This window comes from Trachypithecus francoisi, unplaced genomic scaffold (assembly GCF_009764315.1).
Source record: "Trachypithecus francoisi isolate TF-2019V2 unplaced genomic scaffold, Tfra_2.0 Lachesis_group12, whole genome shotgun sequence".
NCBI classification, from domain to species: Eukaryota; Metazoa; Chordata; class Mammalia; order Primates; family Cercopithecidae; genus Trachypithecus; species Trachypithecus francoisi.
The window spans coordinates 1,339,041-1,360,273 of record NW_022681457.1 but is presented as its reverse complement, the minus strand read 5'-3'; the positions used below and the strand labels follow the sequence as shown (position 1 = coordinate 1,360,273).

Sequence of the window (21,233 nt, the reverse complement as noted above, 5' to 3'; positions counted from 1 at the left end):
AAGCTCCGCCTCCCGGGTTTACACCATTCTCCTGCCTCAGCCTCCTGAGTAGCTGGGACTACAGGCGCCCGCCACCTCGCCCGGCTAGTTTTTTGTATTTTTTAGTAGAGATGGGGTTTCACCAGATTAGCCAGGATGGTCTGGATCTCCTGACCTCGTGATCTGCCCGTCTCGGCCTCCCAAAGTGCTGGGATTACAGGCTTGAGCCACTGCGCCCGGCCTATTTTTTGTATTTTTAGTAGAGACGGTGTTTCACCGTGTTAGCCAGGATGGTCTCGATCTCCTGACCTCGTGATCCGCCCACCTCGGCCTCCCAAAGTGCTGGGATTACAGGCGTGAGCCACCGCACCCGGCCAACTCACCAGAGTTTTTGGCCACTGGGCCTCAAGACTCCTAGGAAGATGTCTTCTAGGATGGTTTTTAGTGGGTCCTTTACCCCTGAGATTGAGTTGACTTGGAGAAAGTCCTGGCCTAATGACTAAGAACAAAGACTCCAAGTTTGTCACCCTGCTTTTGTCCCTGGCTCCCTGTGTGATCATGTGAAAGGCAACTGTTCTCTCCATGGCTCAGTTTTCCCGTCTGTAGAATGGGGATTGTCTCTAGGTTGTCGTGAAGACTGAGTTATCTACTTATAAAGCATTTGGAACAGAGCCTGGCACAAACCAACTCCTCTGTAGGTACGAGTTATTATTACAAGCTGTGAGTCTCAGTTTACCTCTCTGGGGGATGTAGACCAAACCAGGTAGTCTGAACTTGAGCATTCAGTGAATCTCAAACAAATGTGCATGGGTTTACATGCAACTTTTATCATATCCCCCAGTGGACCCCCTAAAGGGCTAGGGAAACCCAGAGAAAGACAGAGAGAGAACGACAGAGATAGGAGATGTTTCTCTCTATACAGCAAGAGCAAAGAGACTTCTTCGGATCACGTCACTCCCTGCCTACAACCTCCCTCCAAGATAGCCCAACGGTGACTTCCTGTGTCAAGTCCATGCTACCCACGTGGTCTGTAAGTCCCATTCCCTGGACCAGCTCACCAAGCTGACCTCAGAGGGAACCCAGGCTCAGCACCACTAGCTCTCTTTGCCTCCCAATGCCAATCCCCACCTTACCCCTATCCCCACCCCCGGCCTTTTCTCTGCCTATCAAACATACCAAACTGTTGTTCTGCAAGTACTTTTTCTTTTTCTTTTTCTTTTTTTTTTTTTTTTTGAGACGGAGTCTGGCTCTATTGCCCAGGCTGGAGTGCAGTGGCCGGATCTCAGCTCACTGCAAGCTCTGCCTCCCAGGTTCATGCCATTCTCCTGCCTCAGCCTCCCAAGTAGCTGGGACTACAGGCACCCGCCACCTCGCCTGGCTAGTTTTTTGTATTTTTTTAGTAGAGACGGGGTTTCACCGTGTTAGCCAGGATGGTCTCAATCTCCTGACCTCGTGATCCGCCCGTCTCGGCCTCCCAAAGTCCTGGGATTACAGGCTTGAGCCACCGCGCCCGGCCTCTTTTTTTTTTTTTTTTTTTCCTTGAGATAGAGTCTCACTCTGTCACCCAGACTGAAGTGTAGTGGTGTGGTCTCGGCTCACTGCAACCTCCACCACCTGGGTTCAAGCAATTCTCCTGCTTCAGCCTCCCGAGTAGCTGGGACTATAGGCACCCGCCACCATGCCCGGCTAATTTTTGTATTCTTAGTAGAGATGGGGCTTCACTACATTAACCAGGCTGGTCTGGAACTCCTTACCTCAGGTAATCCGCCCTCCCCAGCCTCCCAAAGTGCTGGGATTACAAGAGTGAGTCACCACACCCCGGCCTCTTTTTTCTGTTCCTTTTTTTTTTTTTAGAAATGGGGTCTCCTTATATTGCCCAAGCTAGATTCGAACTCCTGGGTTCAGGCGATCCTCCCTCCTCAGCTTCCTGAGTAGCTAGCTGGGACTAGCCAGGTAGCCTCACGAACCTGTTGCATTTAATACATCCCTAATCACAGAGGTGTCTCCTGAACATCCCAGCTAAAATAACCACATCCCACCTCAGAGTCTTTTCAACAAACACTCTGTCTTAGTGTCTCACAGCACTTAACACACTATTCGTTCATTCATTTCAACATGTATCTCTTGCACATATGTACCAGGTGCTGTTCTAGGCAGAGACACAATCATTAACAAGACAAAGTGCATGTCTTCTGGAGGCCCACCCTGAACCTGGCAGCTAATCATTTATTTGCTCATCTGTTGTCCTCCTTCCCCTCCTTGCCCCCCAAATTGAAATGTTTACTCCGTGACAGCAAGAAGTATTTCTGTCCTCTGCCCTCAGTGGTATGCACTTTTTTATTTTTGGAGACGGAGTCTCGCTCTGTCACCCAGGCTGGTGTGCAGTGGCGTGATCCCGGCTCACTGCAACCTCCGCCTCCTGGATTCAAGCGATTCTCCTGCCCCAGCCTCCCAAGTAGCTGGGATTACAGGCACCTGCCACCACTCCTGGCTAATTTTGTATACTTAGTAGAGACAGGGTTTCACCTTGTTAACGAGGCTGATCTCGAACGCCCAACCTCAGGTGATCTGCCCGCTTTGGTCTCCCAAAGTGCTGGGAGTACAGGCGTGAGCCACTGCGCCTGGCCGGTATGCACTTTTTTAAAATGTTAAAATGTAGCTGGGAGTGGTGGCTCATGCCTGTCATCCCAGCACTTTGGGAGGCCGAGGCAGGAGGATCACCTGAGGTCAGGAGTTCGAGACCAGCCTGACTAACATGGTGAAACCCTGTCTCTACTAAAAATACAAAAATTAGCCAGGCATAGTGGCAGGTACCTGTAATCCCAGCTACTCGGGAGGCTGAGGCAGGAGAATCACTTGAACCCGGGAGCCAGAGGTTGCAGTGAGCTGAGATTGCTCCATTGCACTCCAGCCTGGGCAACAGAGCAAGACTCTGACTCAAAAAAAAAAAAAAAAAAAGTTAAAATGTATTCTAAACAGGACCTTCATAGTCTAAGTTGTGATCTGGTGTCTTTCATCAGTTCTGGAAAAATTTCAACTACTCTCTCTTCAGATAATATAATTATAAGGAGACAGTACAAAGTGGTGAGACTTGGTGGACACCACTTAACCCAGGAAACAAACTCAGCATCAGCAATGATGTGGCACACTGACGTCATGTGCTCCGTGGTGTCACACAGCACACACACACACACACACAAACACACACACAGCAGAAGGCCAGGATAGCACCCATGCACTGTAATTGCCCAAAACACGTACACTAAATCTAACCACAAGGAAATATCAGACACACAAAATTGAGAGACACTTTACAAAACACCTGGCTTGGTTTTGTTGTTTGTTTGTTTTGAGACAGGGTCTCACTCTGTTGCCCAGCCTTGGAGTACAGTGGCTCGATCACAGCTCACTGCTGCCTGGACCTCCTGGGCTCAAGCCTTCTTCCCACCTCAGTCTCCCCAGTAGCTGGACTACAAGTGTGCACCACCACGTCCAGTTTATTTTTTATTTTTGTAGAGATAGGATCTCACTATGTTGCCCAGGCTTGTCTACAACTCTTGGGCTCAAGTGGTCATCCCAGAACACACCCAGCCCACCTGGCTTGTTTGTTTGTATTTTAGTGAAGGGGAACCAGCAGAACACCTGGCTTGTTCTAAAAAAAAAAAAAAAAAAAAAAAAGCCAGGCACGATGATCATGCCTGTAACCCCAACACTTTGGGAGGCCAAGGAAGGAGGATGTTTCAGTCAAGGAGTTTGAGACCAGCCTGGGCAACATAGCAAGATCCTGTCTCTATTAAAAATTAAATTAGGCTGAGTGTGGTGGTTCACCCCTTCCCAGCACTTTGGGAGGCTGAGGTGGGTGGATCATTTGAGGTCAGGAGTTCGAGACCAGCCTTGCCAACATAGTGAAACCCTGTCTCTACTACAAATATGAAAATTTGCTGGGTGTGGTGGTGGGTGCCTGTAATCCCAGCTACTCCAGATGCTGAGGCAGGAGAATCGCTTGAACCCAGGAGGCGAAGGTTGCAGTGAGCTGAGGTCATACCACTGCACTCCAGCCTGGGCGAAAGCATGAGACTTCATCAAGAAAAGAAAGGAAAGAAAGAAAAGAAAGAAAAAAACAAGGCTGGGCACGGTGGCTCACACCTGTAATCCCAGCACTTTGGGAGGCCAAGGCGGGCGGATCACTTAAGGCCAGGAGTTTGAGACCAGCCAGGTGGTGGTCTCTACTAGTGAAACCCCGTCTCTACTACAAATACGAAAATCAGCTGGGTGTGGTGGCAGGCGCCTGCAATCCCAGCTACTTGGGAGGCTAAAGCAGGAGAATCACTTGAAAACCCAGGAGGCAGAGGTTGCAGTGAGCCAAGATCATGCCACTGTACTCCAGCATGGGTGACAGAGTGAGATTCTGCCTGAGGGGGGGAAGAAAAGTGATTGCTCAAGTTGATTAGATTCCTACAGTTCCTGGAGGCCCTCCTTGTCTGCTTCTATTTCTCTCCCCTCTCCCTCCCATCCTGTGGGGGGGTGAGCATTGGCTGAAACCCTAGAAAGCCCGGATCCTGCTGATGAGATCTGTACAGGTCAGCACCCAGGACAGAGAGCACGGGGAAGAGAAGGGCAAAAATGGGTCTGCAGGGGCGAATGGAAGTTACCCAGCAGTAAGCTCAGGTTTAGGATGCTATCAGGGTGTCAAATTTATGTGTGTAATTGTAAAGAAAGATGAGTGGCCATCACGGTGGGTGGTTCACACCTGTCATCGAACTCTTTGGGAGCCCCAGGACACAGGAGAATCACTGAAGCCTAGCCGTTCGAGAACAGCCTGGGCGGCATAGTAAGACGCTGTAGGGACCCTGTCGCTACGAAAAATACAAAAATTAGCTGAGCATAGGGGCACACACCTGTAGTACCAACAACTCAGGAGGCTGAGGTGGGAGGATTGCTGGAGCCCGGGAGGTTGAAGCTGCAGTGAGCCATTATTACACCACCACACTCCAGCCTGGGTGACAGGAGACTCTACCTCAAACAAACAAAGAGCCTGTGGTACATTCATGCTATGCAATACTACTTGGCAATAAAAAGGAAAGAAGGGTTGGTACCTACAACAGCTTCAATGAATTTCCAGAGAACTATGGTGTTGAAAAAAGCCAGTCCCAAAAGGTTGCATACTGTATTATTCTACTTCTGTAGTTTATTAGTCTGTGCTCACACTGCCAAAAAGAAAACTACCCGAGACTGGGTAATTACAAAGGAAAGAGGTTTAGTTAACTCACAGTTCCTCAGGCTTCACAGGAAACATAGCTAAGGGGCCTCAGGAAACTTACAATCATAGCAGAAGGGGAAGGGGAAGCAACCACCTTCTTCACAAGGCCTCAGGAGGGAGGAGCAGGGGAAATGCCAGACGCCTACAAAACCATCAGATCTTGTGGGAACTCACTCACTATTACGAGAACAGCACAGCGGAAACTGCCCCTGTGATTCAATTACCTCCCATCCTCCACACGTGGGGATTATGGGGATTACAATTCAAGATGAAATCTGGGGCTCATGCCTGTAATCCCAGTACTTTGAGAGGCCAAAGGTGGGCTGATCACTTGAGGTCAGGAGTTCAACTTGGTGGCCAACTTGGTGAAATCCCATCTCTACCAAAAAATACAAAAAAATTAGTGAAACATGGGTCAGGTGCGGTGGCTCACGCCTGTAATCCCAGCACTTTGGGAGGCTGAGGTGGGTGGATCACCTGAGGTCGGGAGTGGGAGACCAGCCAGGCCAACATAGAGAAACCCTATCTCTACTAAAAATACAAAATTACCTGGGAGGGGTGGCACATGCCTGTCATCCCAGCTACTCAGGAGGCTGAGGCAGGAGAATCGCTTGAACCCAGGAGGCAGAGGTTGTGGTAAGCCAAGATCTCACTACTGCACTCCAACCTGGGCAATAAGAGTGAAACTCCATCTCAAAAAAAAGAAAAAAAAATAGCCAAGCATAGTGGCACATGCACTTGTAATTCCAGCTTCTTGGGAGGCTGAGGTGAGAGAATTGCTTGAACCTGGGAGGCAGAGTTTGCAATGAGCTGAGATCACACCACTGCACTCCAGCCTGGGCATCACAGGGTGAGATTCTGTCTCGCAAAGAAAAAAAAAAAAAAAAAAATGAGATTTGGGTGGGGACACAGTCAAACCATATGATGAGATTTGGGTAGGGACACAGTCAAACCAACGTTCTTGAAAATGACAAAATTATTGAAATGGTCAATAGAGTAGTGCTGGGGATGAAGTAGGGGCCAGGAGGGAAGTGGCTGTGGTAATAGAAGGATCACATGAGTGATCCATGGTGATATCGTTTGAATCTATGTCCCTGCCAAATCTCACATTGAAATGTAATCGTCAGGCCGGGCGCGGTGGCTCAAGCCTGTAATCCCAGCACTTTGGGAGGCCGAGACGGGCGGATCACGAAGTCAGGAGATCGAGACCATCCTGGCTAACACAGTGAAACCCCATCTCTACTAAAAAATACAAAAAAACTAGCCGGGCGAGGTGGCGGGCGCCTGTAGTCCCAGCTACTCAGGAGGCTGAGGCAGGAGAATGGCGTGAACCCGGGAGGCGGAGCTTGCAGTGAGCTGAGATCCGGCCACTGCGCTCCAGCCTGGGCAACAGAGCAAGACTCCGTCTCAAAAAAAAAAAAAAAAAAAAAAAAGAAATGTAATCGTCAGTGGAGGTGGGGCCTGGTGGGAGGGGCCTGAGTCATGAGGGTGGATCTCTCATGGCTTGGTGCTGTCCTCGTGACAGTGAGTTCTCCTGAGATGAGGCTGAGTCGCACCTCCCCCGGGCCTGCAGAACTGTCAGCAGTTCTTTTGTTATACATTACCAGTCTCAGGTATTTCTTTTCTTTTTTCTTTTTTTTTTTTTTTTGAGACAGTGTCTCGCCCTGTCACCCAGGCTGGAGCGCAGTGGCACAATCACGGCTCACTGCAACCTCCACCTCCCAGGTTCAAACAATCCTCCTGCCTCAGCTTCCGGAGTAGATGGGATCACAGGAGTGTGTCACCACATCTAGCTAATTTTTTTGTATCTTTTGTAGAGACAGGGTCTCTCCCTATTACCCAGGCTGGTCTTGAACTCCTGGGTTTAAGCAATCGGTTTGCCTTGGCCTCCCAAATTTCTAGGATTACAGTCACACTTGGCTCAGGTATTTTCTTTTCTTTTCTTTTCTTTTTTTTTTTTAGATGGAGTCTCTCTCTGTCACCCAGGCTGGAGTGCAATGGCATGATCTCAGCTCACTGCAACCTCCGCCTCCCAAGTTCAAGCAATTCTCCTGCCTCAGCCTCCTGAGTAGCTGGGTTTACAGGCACCTGCCATCACACCTGGCTAATTTTTGTATTTTTAGTAGAGACGGGGTTTCACCATGTTTGTCAGGCTGGTCTCGAACTCCTGACCTCGTGATCCACCTGCCTCGGCCTCCCAAAGTGCTGGAATTACAGGCGTGAGCCACCACACCTGGCCTCAGGTATTTCTTTATAGCAATAAATATAATAAATAATAAAGTGGCCTAATACATTTGGGGTAATGAAAATGTTCAGTATCGGCGGGGCACAGTGGTTCCACCCCTGCAATCCCAGCACTTTGGGAGGCCGAGACAGGCGGATCACCTGAGGTCAGGAGTTTGAGACCAGCCTGGCCAACATGGTGAAACCCCATCTCTACTAAAAATACAAAAATTAGATGGGCGTGGTGGCGCGTGCCTGTAATCCCAGCTACTCAGGAGGCTGAGACATAAGAATCGCTTGAACCCGGGAGGTGGAGATTGCAGTGAGCTGGGATCGCACCGCTGCACTCCAGCCTGGCGACAGAGCAAGACTCCATTTCAAAAAAAAAAGTTCCGGCCGGGCGCGGTGGCTCAAGCCTGTAATCCCAGCACTTTGGGAGGCCGAGACGGGCGGATCACGAGGTCAGGAGATCGAGACCATCCTGGCTAACACAGTGAAACCCCGTCTCTACTAAAAAATACAAAAAACTAGCCGGGCGAGGTGGCAGGCGCCTGTAGTCCCAGCTACTCGGGAGGCTGAGGCAGGAGAATGGCGTAAACCCGGGAGGCGGAGCTTGCAGTGAGCTGAGATCCGGCCACTGCACTCCAGCCTGGGCGACAGAGCCAGACTCTGTCTCAAAAAAAATAAAAATAAAAAATAAAAAATAAAAATAAAAATAAAAAAACAAAAAAAAAAGTTCCAGTATCTTTTCTTGGGAAATAAATTATATTGCGTAGAACTAAGGCTGGGCACGGTGGCTCATAGCACAAAAATTTGCAATCCTACAAGGAGAGAGAGAAGGAGATAGAGATCAGATCTGAAGAGAGAGTAGTTGAAATTTTTCCAGAACTGATGAAAGACACCATATCACAACTTGAGAAGGCCAGCAGATTCCAAACACGCCTGTAATCCCAGGACATTGGGAGGCCACGGCAGGCAGATCACCTGAGGTCAGGAATTCGAGACCAGCCTGGCCAACATGTGGGATTACAGGAGCCCAACAAGTGGTGGTCTCCTGTAATCCCAGCTACTCAGGAGACTGAGGCAGGAGAACTGCTTGAACCCAGGAGGTGGAGGTTGCAGTGAGCCGAGATCATGCCACTGTACTCCAGCCTGGGTGACAGAGTAAGACTCCGTCTCAAAAAAAAAAAAAAAAAAAAATTTAAAGCGACCACAGGAGGAAATAGAGGGTTGTTAGGCTAAGTGGTGACTTCTCAACAGCACCAGTAGAAATCACAAGAATGTAAAATGAAATATTCGATGTGCTGAATAAACAGAACTTCTAATGTAGAATTTTATATATTTTTAAATATGTTATGTACACAGGGAAAGAAGGAATAATGTAGAATTTTATACCTTACAAAAATAACTTTAAGAATGTACATTGTATTAGTTTGCTAAGGCTGCGATAAGATACCACAAACTGGGTGACTTAAACAAGAGAGATTTATTTTCTCACAATTTTGGAGGCTAGAAGTTCAAGATCAAGGTGTCAACAGGTTTGGTTTCTTCGGAGGCCTCTCTCCTTGGCAAATCGCTGCCTTCTCTCTGGGTCCTCACATGGCCTTTCCTCTGTGCACACAGTGTCTAGTGTCTCTTTGTATGCTTCAATCCCCTCTTCTTTTTTTGCTTGTTTGTTTTGAGACGGAGTCTCGCTCTGTCACCCAGGCTGGAGTGCAGTGGCGCGATCTCTGCTCACTGCAAGCTCTGCCTCCCAGGTTCACGCCATTCTCCCGCCTCAGCCTCCAGAGTAGCTGGGACTACAGGCACCCACCACCATGCCCGGCTAATTTTTTGTATTTTTAGTAGAGACAGGGTTTCACCGTGTTAGCCAGGATAGTCTGGATCTCCTGATCATCCGCCTCGGCCTCCCAAAGTGCTGGGATTACAGGCATGAGCCATCATCAATCCCCTCTTCTTCTAAGGACACTAGTCAGATTGGATTAGAGTCCACCCTAACAACCTCCTTTTATTTATTTTTTATTTTTCTTTTTTTGAGAAGGAGTCTCGCTCTGTCACTCAGGCTGGCTCAGTGTCACGATCTTAGCTCACTGCAATCTCCGCCTCCCGGGTTCAAGTGATTCTCCTACCTCAGCCTCCCAAGTAGCTGAGACTACAGGTGTGGGCCACCATGCCCGGCCAGTTTTGTATTTTTAGTAGAGACGGGTCTCACCATATTGGCTAAGCTGGTGTTGAACTCCTGACCTCATGATCTGCCCGTCTCAGCCTCCCAAAGTGCTGGGATTACAAGCGTGAGCCACCAAGCCTGGCCCAGCCTCCTTTTAAATTACCTCCTTAAAGGCCCTGTCTCCAGATGCAGTGGCTGACACCTGTAATCCCAGAACTTTAGGAGGCTAAGGCCAGTGGATCACTTGAGTCCAGGAGTTCAAGACCAGCCTGGGCAATATAGTGAGGCCTTGTCTCTACAAAATAATAATAATAATAATAATAAGTAAATACAAAATAATGGTCCTATATCCAAATACAGTCACATTATAAGGTCCTAGGTGTCAGGGCTTCAACATACGAATTTGGGGAGACACAATTCAGTCCATGATACAGCAAATATTTTTTAAAATATTTTTAGGCAAATATTTTTTAAAACATGGCGGCTCACCTCTTTGGTCCCAGCACTCTGGGAGGCTGAGGCGGGTGGATCACGTGAGGTCACGAGTTCAAGACCAGCCTGGCCAACATGGTGAAACCCCATCTCTACTAAAAATACAAAAATTAGCTGGGCATGGTGGCAGGCATCTGTAATCCCAGCTACTCCGGAGGCTGAGGCAGGAGAATCACTTGAATCCAGGAGGCAGAGGTTGCAGTGAGCAGAGATCATGCCACTGCACTCCAGCCTGGGAGACAGAAAGAGACTCTCTCTCAAAAAAAAAAAAAAGAAAGAGAGCGAGAGAGAGAGAGAAATGACACCTGGGTGGCTACAGAGGAGTGGGAGTGAGCAACTGGAGCCAAATGCAATGGAAAATGAGATCATAGAGATCCCAGGGAAGGTGGGAAGAGGGGACACATATCACCTAGGGGCCTGTAGGTCACAGTAATGTTTTGGGACTTTATTCTGAGAATAATAGAGAATCAGAGTAACTTTTAAGCAAGAGGAGTGACATGATCTGATTTATATTTTAGAAGTCTCATTCTGCTGCTATGCAGTAATCAACACCCAGCCACTCCTCGACACTTTCTCTCTGCCTTCCCTCTAGTCCAGCCACCATCACCTCTTGCTTTGACCTCACAGGGCCCTCAGCTTCTGCCCTCAACTCCCACTGTCTGTCCCCCCACAGGGCAGTTAGAGAAACTTTGCTGGATCTTCAGTCAAAGCATTCCCCACTGCTGCTCAGACCCGCCCATCACTCCCACCTCACTCAAAGCACAATCCAGCGTCCTTACCGTGGCCCACCGGGTCCTGCATTCTCGACCACACCCTCCCATTCTCCCTCTCAATCCACCCGAGCCACACTGGCCTCCCTGAACACCCAGTCATGGTCCAACCTCAGGGCCTTTGCACTGGGTACTCCCTCTGTCTGGGTCGCACTTCTCCACATATTGAAAAAGCTCCCTCCTCCACATCCTTGAAGACCCTTCTCAAATAGTACCTCTTTCAAAAGGCCACTCCTGACCACTGCTCCCTTTATTTTTTTCTCTATAGCACGTAGCCCAACCTGAAAAATATACATAACATATATTATATATTATATGTATATAACTATTAATTGTTATATAATTACATATGTAATTTTTTTAATTATCTTTTTTTTTGAGAGTGAGTCTTACTCTGTCGCCCAGGCTGGAGTGCAGTGGTGAGATCTTGGCTCACTGTAACCTCCACCTCCCAGGTTCAAGAGACTCTCGTGCCTCAGCCTCTTGAGTAGCTGGGACTACAAGTGCACACCACCATGCCCAGCTAATTTTTGTATTTTTAGTAGAGACAAGCTTTCAACATATTAGCCAGGTTGGTCTCAAACTCCTGACTTCAGGTGATCTGCCCGCCTCAGCCTCCCAAAGTGCTGGGATTACAGGCATGAGCCACCGTGCCCAGTCAATTATATCTATAATTTTGAGGTACATTATCATATTCATATTTGATAAAATATAAACATATAAATGTATTTTTATATTGTTATATTATGTATATAGCTATATTTTATATACAAATGTATATTATATTATATATAAATGTATATTTATATAATATATAATATAATATATAAATATATGTTTGTACATTATATATGAAATATAAATATAAATATATAAGATACACATTTATATAAATATAAATATATACATTTATATATAATATAAATATTAATAAATGCATTTATATTTTATAACAAAGGTACATGTCTTAATATTGATAACTATATTTATATATAAAATAAATATATAAATTTATAAAGTATAAATGTATTTTTAAATTTAGTTTTATTAAAAAATATATATGATATATATGATATATAAATATGACATATAAATATACATATTATATAAAAGATATATGCTATAAAAATATATCATGTTTTACATAAGTACATATATACCCTTTATATTATATATATTTATATATTATAAATATATTATTAATATATATATATATATTTTTTTTTTTTTTTGAGACGGAGTCTCGCTCTGTCACCCAGGCTGGAGTGCTGTGGCCAGATCTCAGCTCACTGCAAGCTCCGCCTCCCGGGTTTAAGCCATTCTCCTGCCTCAGCCTCCCAAGTAGCTGGGACTACAGGCGCCGCCACGTCGCCCGGCTAGTTTTTTGTAGTTTTTAGTAGAGACGGGGTTTCACCGTATTAGCCAGGATGGTCTCGATCTCCTGACGTCGTGATCCGCCCGTCTCGGCCTCCCAAAGTGCTGGGATTACAGGCTTGAGCCACCGTGCCCGGCCTATTAATATATTGTTAATCATCAGTGTTGATATACAGTATTTTGTAAATGCAAACATATTTATGTATTATTGGCCAGGCACAGTGGCTCACATCTGTAATCCCAGCACTTTGGGAGGCCAAGGCAGGTGGATCACGAGGTCAGAAGATTAAGACCATCCTGACTAACATGGTGAAACTCCATCTCTACTAAAAATACAAAAAATTAGCCAGGCGTGGTGGCGGGCACCTGTAGTCCTAGCTACTTGGGAGGCTGAGGCAGGAAAATCGCTTGAACCCGGGAGGTGGAGCTTGCAGTGAGCCAAGATCGCACCACTGCCCTCCAGCTGGGGCGACAGAGCGAGACTCTGTCTCAAAAAAAATATATATATATATATATAATTATTATATTAATAGTGTTATATATTATGTATAATATATAAAAATATAATATATATAAATCATGATTCTAATTCTATAAGTAGAGCATATATTAACATATATAACTATATAAATATATACAATATTTAATTTTAACAAATATATATACTTTTTTTTAGAGAGACAGGATCTTTTTTTTTTTTTTTTTTTTAGAGACAGGATCTTGCTCTGCCTGCCCAGATGGAGTGTAGTGGCATAATCACTACTTGACATCCTGGGCTCAAGCAATCCTCCCACCTTAGCCTTCTGGGTAGCTCAAACTATAGGCATGCCTCCACATCCAGCTAATTTTTAATTTTTTTTAGAGATGGGGGTCTCACTATATTGCCCAGGCTGGCCTTAAACTCCTGGGCTCAGGCGACCCTCCTGTTTCATTCTCCCAAAGTGCTGAGATTACAGGGATGAGCCACCACACCCAGCCCCAGATCTGGATTTGAGTCCAGCCTAACTGAATTACATCCATGAGAGATGTCACCTCCAAGCCTGTTTCCTGTTCTGTGAAATGAGACTATTACAAGATACTTGACAAGGCTGTCTGGGGGCTTAATGAGATGGCATAGGCAAGCACGCAGTAGAGACCATGAGGACAATGATGATGATGGTGACCTCGCTGGCCCTCGGGGTCTCTCTCCCCCTGGTCTTCATCTCCCCTGTCTTGGTCCCCGCATGAGCAGGTCCCTCGGTCTCGGAGCAAGTCCCTCGGTCTCTCTGGGAGTCACTGCGGCCCATTTAAGTGTTTCTCCCCACACTTTCTCAGGGTTTCTAACTCTTGCCCCTCCCCACACATCTCTGGACCTCCAGCAAGAGCTATTTTCTGCCAGGCATCAGGCGGAGACGGAAACTCACAAATAAACAGGGCACCTTGGCGTCAGGTTAGCAGACAGTGGTCGTGGCCTTGGGGTGGGGGCGGAGGTTAGGGCGTAGTAAACACCGGGGCTGATGAATTTCTAGTCAGTATCATCTGCCCTTCCTTTAACTCATAGCAGCAACCACACCAAGGTAAGAGGGCTAGTCTGAAGAAGGATAAGCGGTATCTTTCAATCAACTCATCCAATAAAACTGGAGTTAGGGGGTGGAAAGCAGCCGTGGCCCAAATAACAGAATCCTAGAAGAAAACAATTAGGGAGAAAATAGTAAGGGGAAAAAATAAAAAACCACTCCCAAGCCAGCAGTATCTGGGATTCTCCAAACAATAGGTGCAATTGTTAAGGGGAGTCATGGAGCCTCGGATCGGCCTCTCCTTACATCATTCTCAGACACCCCGCAGATGTCACAGCTGTAACCACTGTCACTGGGTTACTGGGTCCAGGCCCTGCACAAACAGGGAACTCACACCTCCCACGAGGAAGGTCAAGGCTGTGACTTGCAGAAAGCGCTCAGCACAGGGACCCCCGTGCCTATGATGGTGCCTTCCCGGGAGCCGTGTTCTTCCATTCTGCAGACCACAGTCTCTTCTGCTCTCGAGTACGTCTGTCGATGGCTGACAGGTCTCATCTGCTCTGTGTCTGGCTCAAATACGCCCATCCTTCCTGGCTTCCCACCTCCATCTATCTCTACACCCACAAGACCCCCAGGGTCTGCTGCTTTCCCTTGGGGTCTTAGGCAGGCTCTTGGCTCACAGTGGGCTTGCCTGCTCCTTCACAGAGGGTGGGAGGATGTCTGAGGTCGAGGTCAAGCAGTTTTGGGTTTCAGGTCCAGAGTAACACTTCTTTAAACATTATTTTTATTTTTAATTTATTTTTTTGAGACAGAGTCTTGCTCTGTCACCCAGGTTGGAGTCCAGTGGTGCGATCTGGGCTCACTGCAACCTCCACCTCCTGGGTTCAAGCGATTCTCCTGCCTCACTCTCCCAAGTACCTTGGATTACAGGCACATGCCACTGTGCCCGGATAATTTTTGTATTTTTAGTAGAGACCGGATTTCACCATGTTGGCCAGGCTTGTCTCTTAACTCTTGGCCACAAGTGATCTGCCTGTCTGGGCCTCCCAAAGTGCTGGGATTACAGGTGTGAGCCACCAAGCCCAGCCAGACTAACACTTACTGTCCATATGACTTTGGACAAGTTCCTGAGCCCCTCTGAGTCTCCTTTTGCTCGTCTGTAAAACAGGACTATTAACAGACTCTGTTTGACAGGATCTGGGAGGATTTAGAGATGATACAGGTCGGGCCTTGAGCATGGTGCCAGCCTAAAGATGCTCAGTAATGAGTCTCCCTATGATTATTGCCTCAATTGTGTCTTCACTATCATAGATGATATTTTTTTTTTTGAGATGAGGTCTCACTCCCTCACCCAAGCTGGAGTTCAGTGTCACCAACACAGTTCACTGAAGTCTCTCAGCCTCCTGGTTTCAAGCAATCCTCCTGCCTCAGCCTCCTGAGTAGCTGGGACTGCAGGCATGCATCACCAGTTAACTTTTTTGTACTTTTTGTAGAGACTAGGTCTTACTATGCTGCCCAGGCTGGTTTCAACCTTCTGGGCTCAAGTGACCCTCCTGCTTCAGCCTCCCAAAGTGCTGGGGTTACAGGCATGGGAATTTGGGACAATGGATGGGTCCAAGAAAGGACCCCCAACAATATAGATAACATTTTGAAATGCCCCTTTAGGACTTTGAACGTTAAACTCATAGGTAATATAGCCCACCAACATACAAATTTTATTTTATTTTATTATTTTCTTTTCCAGAGACGGAGTCTTGCTCTGTCGCCCAGGCTGGAGTGCAGTGGTGCTATCTCAGCTCACTGCAACCTCCACCTCCTGAGTTCAAGCAATTCTCCTGCCTCAGCCTCCCAAGTAGCTGGGATTACAGATGCATGCCACCATGCCCGGCTAATTTTTGTATTTTTAGTAGAAACAGCGTTTTGCCATGTTGGCCAGGCTGGTCCAGAACTCCTGACGTCAAGTGATCCACCTGCCTCGGCCTCCCAGAGTGCTGGGATTACAAGCGTGAGCCACTGCGCCCAGCCACAAATTTTATTTTCAAAAATGCATATCGTGTCCTAGCTAAAATATAAAAGGAAAATAAAAAGACAGTCATTTATAATAAAATAATGTCTATTTAAGTATATGAATGCTCAGATATGGACACTCCAAAAATCATCTGAGCAGGGCAGACACTAGCCTCTCTGCGTAGATTCACCATGAATGAGATACAAACAAATGGTATGTTGTTTGGGGACAGATACCACAAGCAGCATTGCCTTGAGTGTTGTGGCTTCTAGAATTGGTGAATAACTGAATAAAGTTCTCAGAAAAACCAAGAGCTTGAAGACCAGAATGAATACAGTGGTTGCAATCCAGGAAAAATGAGTATTATCTTAAAATATCGCAAAAAGCACCTAGTGCATATATATATAAAACATAGCTAGGCTCTGAATTCGGATAATTATAAATGGGTTCTTCTACCTAGATGGGTGTTCAGTGGGACACTGGAAAGTTAAGTGGGGCCCAGAACAGGTCTCGGTGGTGCGAACTGCTGAGATATCTGCCATCCCTGGTCCCCACCCACTAAATCCAGCCACACCCCCAATCATTGTGACAAACTCAAAATGCCCTCACCAATTCCAAAACATACCCTAAGGGAGATTTGCAGAGTCTGAGGGTGTCCAGCCCCTGCAAACCATGCTGGCTTCATCTTGGAACCTTCACTCCATTCTAGCCACTGCAGCCCCCTTGCTGTTCCCAGATTTCAGGATGTCTTTTTTTTTTTTTTTTTTTTTTTTTGAGACGGAGTCTCACTCTGCCACACTGGCTGGAGTGCAGTGGCCCTAACTCGACTCACTGCAACCTCCGCCTTCTGGGTTCAAGCAATTCTCCTGCCTCAGCCTCCCAAGTAGCTGGAACTACAGGCACCCACCATCGCGCCCAGCTAATTTTATTTTATTTTATTATTATTATTATTATTTTTGAGACGGAGTCTTGCTCTTGTCACCCAGGCTGCAGTACAATGGCACGATCTCAGCTCACTGCAACCTCCGCCTCCCAGGTTCAAGCGATTCTTTTGCCTCAGCCTCCTGAGTAGCTGGGATTACAGCTACTAAGCCGCCACCACTCCAGCTAATTTGTGTATTTTTAGTAAAGATGGGGTTTCGCCATGTTGCCCAGGCTGGTCTCAACCTCCTGACCTTGTGATCCGCCCGCCTCAGCCTCCCAAAGTGCTGGGATTACAGACTTGAGCCACTGTGCCCGGCCTGCTAATTTTTGTATTTTTAGTAGAGATGGGGATTTCACCATCTTGGCCAGGTTGGTCTCGAACTCCTGACCTCAAGTGACCCACCCACTTCGGCCTCTCAAAGTGCTGGTATTACAGGCATGAGCCACCGTGCCCAGCCACAGTTTCCATAGCTTATGTTCCTCTTCCTGGAAGATTCTTCTTAGTGGTTGCAGCTTCCAAGTCCCATCCCTGAGCCAGCCACTCTCGGAACACCCGGTTCACAGGTCAGCAGGTCTTTACAGTCTAGTGTTTTTCTCATTTACTGGTTGCTCTCCTGAACTTGTTCATGAAGCAGGCATAAGGTAGCCTTGGTCACTGCTGAATTTCCAGCACCCAACATGGAGCCTCGATAACTATGTGTTGAGTATCAAGGTGGTCCATGAAGACTGTGGGTGGAAGAAGAACCCCTGTAGGTACGGTGGGTGGGAGACAAGGCTTTTGCTGGTTCCAAAGGCCGGGAGGGATTTAAGACAATGAATAGGGCCAAGAGAGGGTTTTGTTTGTTTGTTTGTTTGTTTAAGAGACAGGGTTGTCCAGGTTCAGTGGCTCACGCCTATAATCCCAGCACTTTGGGAGGCCGAGGCAGGTGGATCACCTGAGGTCAGGAGTTCCAGACCAGCCTGGCCAACATGTCAAAATCCCGTCTCTACTAATACAAAAAATTAAACAGGTGTGGTGGTGTGCACCTGTAATCCCAGCTACTCGTGAGGCTGGGGCAGGAGAATCACTTGAACCCGGGAGGCGGAGATTGCAGTGAGCCGAGATTGTGCCACTGCACTCCAGCCTGGGTGACAGAGCAAGACTCCATCTCAAAAAAAAAAAAAAGAGACAGGGTCCACTCTGTAGCCCAGGCTGGAGAGCAATGACACAATCATGGCTCACGGAAGCCTCAACCTCCTGGGCTCAAATGATCCTCCTGCCTCAGCCTCCTCACTAGCTGGGATTACAGGCACATGCCACCATGCCCAGCTGATTTTTTATTATGTGTAGAAACAGGGTCTCACTATGTTACCCAGGCTGGTCTCAAACTCCTGGCTTCAAGTGATTCTCTAGCCTCAGCCTCCCAAAGTATTAGGATTACAGGCGTGAGCCAGCATGCCCAGCCCCAGAGGGGGCATTCTAAGTGAGATCGTCCCGTGCCAAGGTCCTCTGCCACTTCTAACCTCAATTCCCAGTTCCCAGAGTGAGTATGAAACCCGACTCTGCCATTTCCCTGCTGTGTGACCTTGGATACATTCCTTAACCTCTCCAAGCTTCATATCTTTCTCTGTAAAATGAAAATAATAGTCCTGGCGCAGTGGCTTACGCCTGTAATCCCATCGCTTTCGGAGGCAGAAACAAGTGGATCACCTGAGGTCAGGAGTTCCACACCAGCCTGACCAATATGGTGAAACCCTGTCTCTACTAAAAATACAAAAAAATTAGCCGGGCTTGGTGGTGGGCGCCTGTAATCCCAGCTACTCAGGAGGCTGAGGCAGGAGAATCCCTTGAACCCAGGAGGCGGAAGTTGCAGTGAGCAGAGATCGCGCCATTGCACTCCAGCCTGGGCGACTTAGTGAGACTCTGTCTCAGGTAAACAGATAAAATAAATGAGGTCATGTTGTTATTATTATTTTTGTGTGTTTATTTTTTGTAGAGACAAGGTCTCGCTATTTTGCCCACGCTGGTCTAAAGGTCCTGGGCTCAAGCGATCCTCCTGCCTCGGCCTCCCAAAGTGCCCAGAGTGCAGGTGTGAGGCACTGCGCCCAGCCTGGTTGCTATAATGATCAGGAATAACTCTGAAGTCTATGAAGGGTGTAGCCCCTGCAGCCTAGGGGTGGGGGATATTTGCAGACATGGGCTTTCTTTGAACAGATAGGGAAACTGAGGCACAGAGAGTGGAAGTGTCTTCCCAGAGGACACAGAGCACCTTGGCAGCAGAGCAGGGACCAGAGACCAGGGGAATGATCTCCTTCCAGATCTCTGTGAAGAACTAAAGTCAGATGGGGGTTATGGGCAGGGAGTGGGCCCTTTAAATCCTAAGCTCCACCTTTGCTTAGAAGAGTCTCTGGGCTTTATAAAAGGGGGTGCAGCTCCCTTCTGCTCTGGGAAACGCCTGCTGCCCTTGCCCACGGGCCCCCAGCCCCAGCCCTTCTCCAGTGGCCCACCACCCCTGCTTTGGTGCCATGCAGCTGCCACCCTTTGACATGTGGAAGGACTATTTCAACCTGAGCCAGGTGGTGTGGGCGCTGATCGCGAATCGGGGACAAAGGCTGGAGACCCAAGAGATTGAGGAGCCAAGTCCTGGGCCCCCGTTGGGGCAGGATCAGGGGCTGGGAGGGTCAGGGGCTAACGGGGGCCTGGGCACCCTGTGCAACTTCTGCAAGCACAACGGGGAGTCCCGCCACGTCTACTCCTCACACCAGCTGAAGACAGCAGACGGCGTGGTGGTGTGTCCCATCCTGAGGCACTACGTGTGTCCCGTGTGCGGTGCCACCGGTGACCAGGCCCACACGCTCAAGTACTGCCCGCTCAACGGTGGCCAGCAGTCCCTCTACCGCCGCAGCGGGCGCAACTCAGCCGGACGCAGGGTCAAGCGCTGAGGACCGTGAGATGTCCACCACCCGCACCCCTGACCCTCCTGGTCTGTCCCACCCAAGTCCCTAAACTCTCTCCTCCAGTCACCCAGCCCTTTGGAATTTCTGGCCCCCAGAACTCCACCCTGGCTGGATCCTGAAACAGTGGAGACTCCTGGGAGCCAGGCCAGCCCCGCCCCCTTGGACCTGTCAGCCCTCGGATCTCTGGCCTGTGGGCGTCCGAGGGTCCTTGGTGCGCGGGAACCCTTCCTGCATGGCCCTGTAGCGCCCTCTGGGCCCCGGTTCATGGGTCTTTTGTCCTCGTGGGGCCTGCTGGTGACAGGAGCCCTGCCCCTTCAACTTCTCCGTTCCTTGTGGAGTTCTTGGATTTTTGAACCTCCAGGATTCCACTGTGCTGTCCCAAGCCAGCCCTTAGGAGACACTGAACAAGGCTGGCTGAGAAGTGCCAACCCGAGAACTTCAAGATGGGATGTCAACTTAACACCAGCCTTCTCCACCTTCACCCTCCTGTAGAACCACAGTGTCATCGTGGACCACAACAGTTCATTCCTTCCCTGACCTCAGCACCCATCCGTCAGGAGCTGAGTGGGACGCTGGAGAGCACCGTGCCACTGGAGGGCAGGTGTCTTCACAGGCTCACCTGGGGATGGAGAGTCATGGGGTGAGCTGACACCTTTCAATGCCCCCTGGTTGTTCTTCCCCTTGTTTAGCCCGTTGCACTCGGCACGTGCCCCCATCCCCAAATCACCGACGGGTCCTTTTCCCCAGCAAGAAGCACATCTTTCGACCACCTCCCATGCGACCCCCCAAATCGTGATAGTTGACTAAAGGACTTTTTTTTTTCCTCCTGTATTTTTCATCCTCCAACTTTTAAGTCGAGGAACCGCCTATGAGAGAGGGGTTTGAGTACCCGGATGGGAAAGGCAACGGCCTAGCTTTTATTTTAGGGACAAAGAAAAGAAGGACCCCAGTCAGATTTTAAGTTGTTCAGTTTTTGGCACAGGGCTGGGACCCTGAGTATGGAGCTCTGGTGAATAAAAAGGTTTTTCAGTCGTCTTTGAAATGGCTGTATCTGTTTCCGTCTTTGGTGTCTTTGGTTTGTCGCCCAGGCTGGAGTGCAGTGGTGCGATCTCGGCTCACTGCCCGGGTTCAAGTGATTATCCTCCCTCAGCCTCTCCAGTAGCTGGGACTACAAGTGCGCCCCACCACGCCTGGCTAACTTTTTTTTTTTTTTTTTTTTTTGATAGGGAGTTTTGCTCTTGTCACCCAGGGTGGAATGCAATGACGCAATCTCGGCTCACTGCAACTTCCGCCTCTCGGGTTCAAGCTATTCTCCTGCTTCAGCCTCCCGAGTAGCTGGGAATAAAGACATGCATCACCACACCCGGCCATTTTTGTATTTTTAGTAGAGACGGGGTGACCGAGTAGCCGGGACTACAGGTGTGCACCACCACACTCGGGTAATTTTTATTTTTGGTTTCTGTTTTTTCTTTATTGAGACGGAGTTTCCTTCTTGTTGCCCAGGCCGGAGCACCAATGGTGCAGTCTCAGCTCACTGCACCCTCCAGTTCCCAGGTTGAAGCGATTCTCCTGCCTCAGCTTCCCAAGTAGCTGGGATCACAGG

The 21,233-nt window shown here is 48.3% G+C and overlaps 1 protein-coding gene across 1 annotated transcript; it reads left to right on the top strand.

Moving 5' to 3' along the window:
• Positions 1-19,033: 19,033 nt before the first annotated feature.
• Positions 19,034-20,672, top strand: NANOS2 (nanos C2HC-type zinc finger 2). Its single transcript, XM_033229274.1, has one exon. The coding sequence runs from the start codon at positions 19,199-19,201 to the stop codon at positions 19,613-19,615; it is 417 nt and encodes a 138-aa protein (XP_033085165.1). The 5' UTR covers positions 19,034-19,198; the 3' UTR covers positions 19,616-20,672.
• Positions 20,673-21,233: the final 561 nt, after the last annotated feature.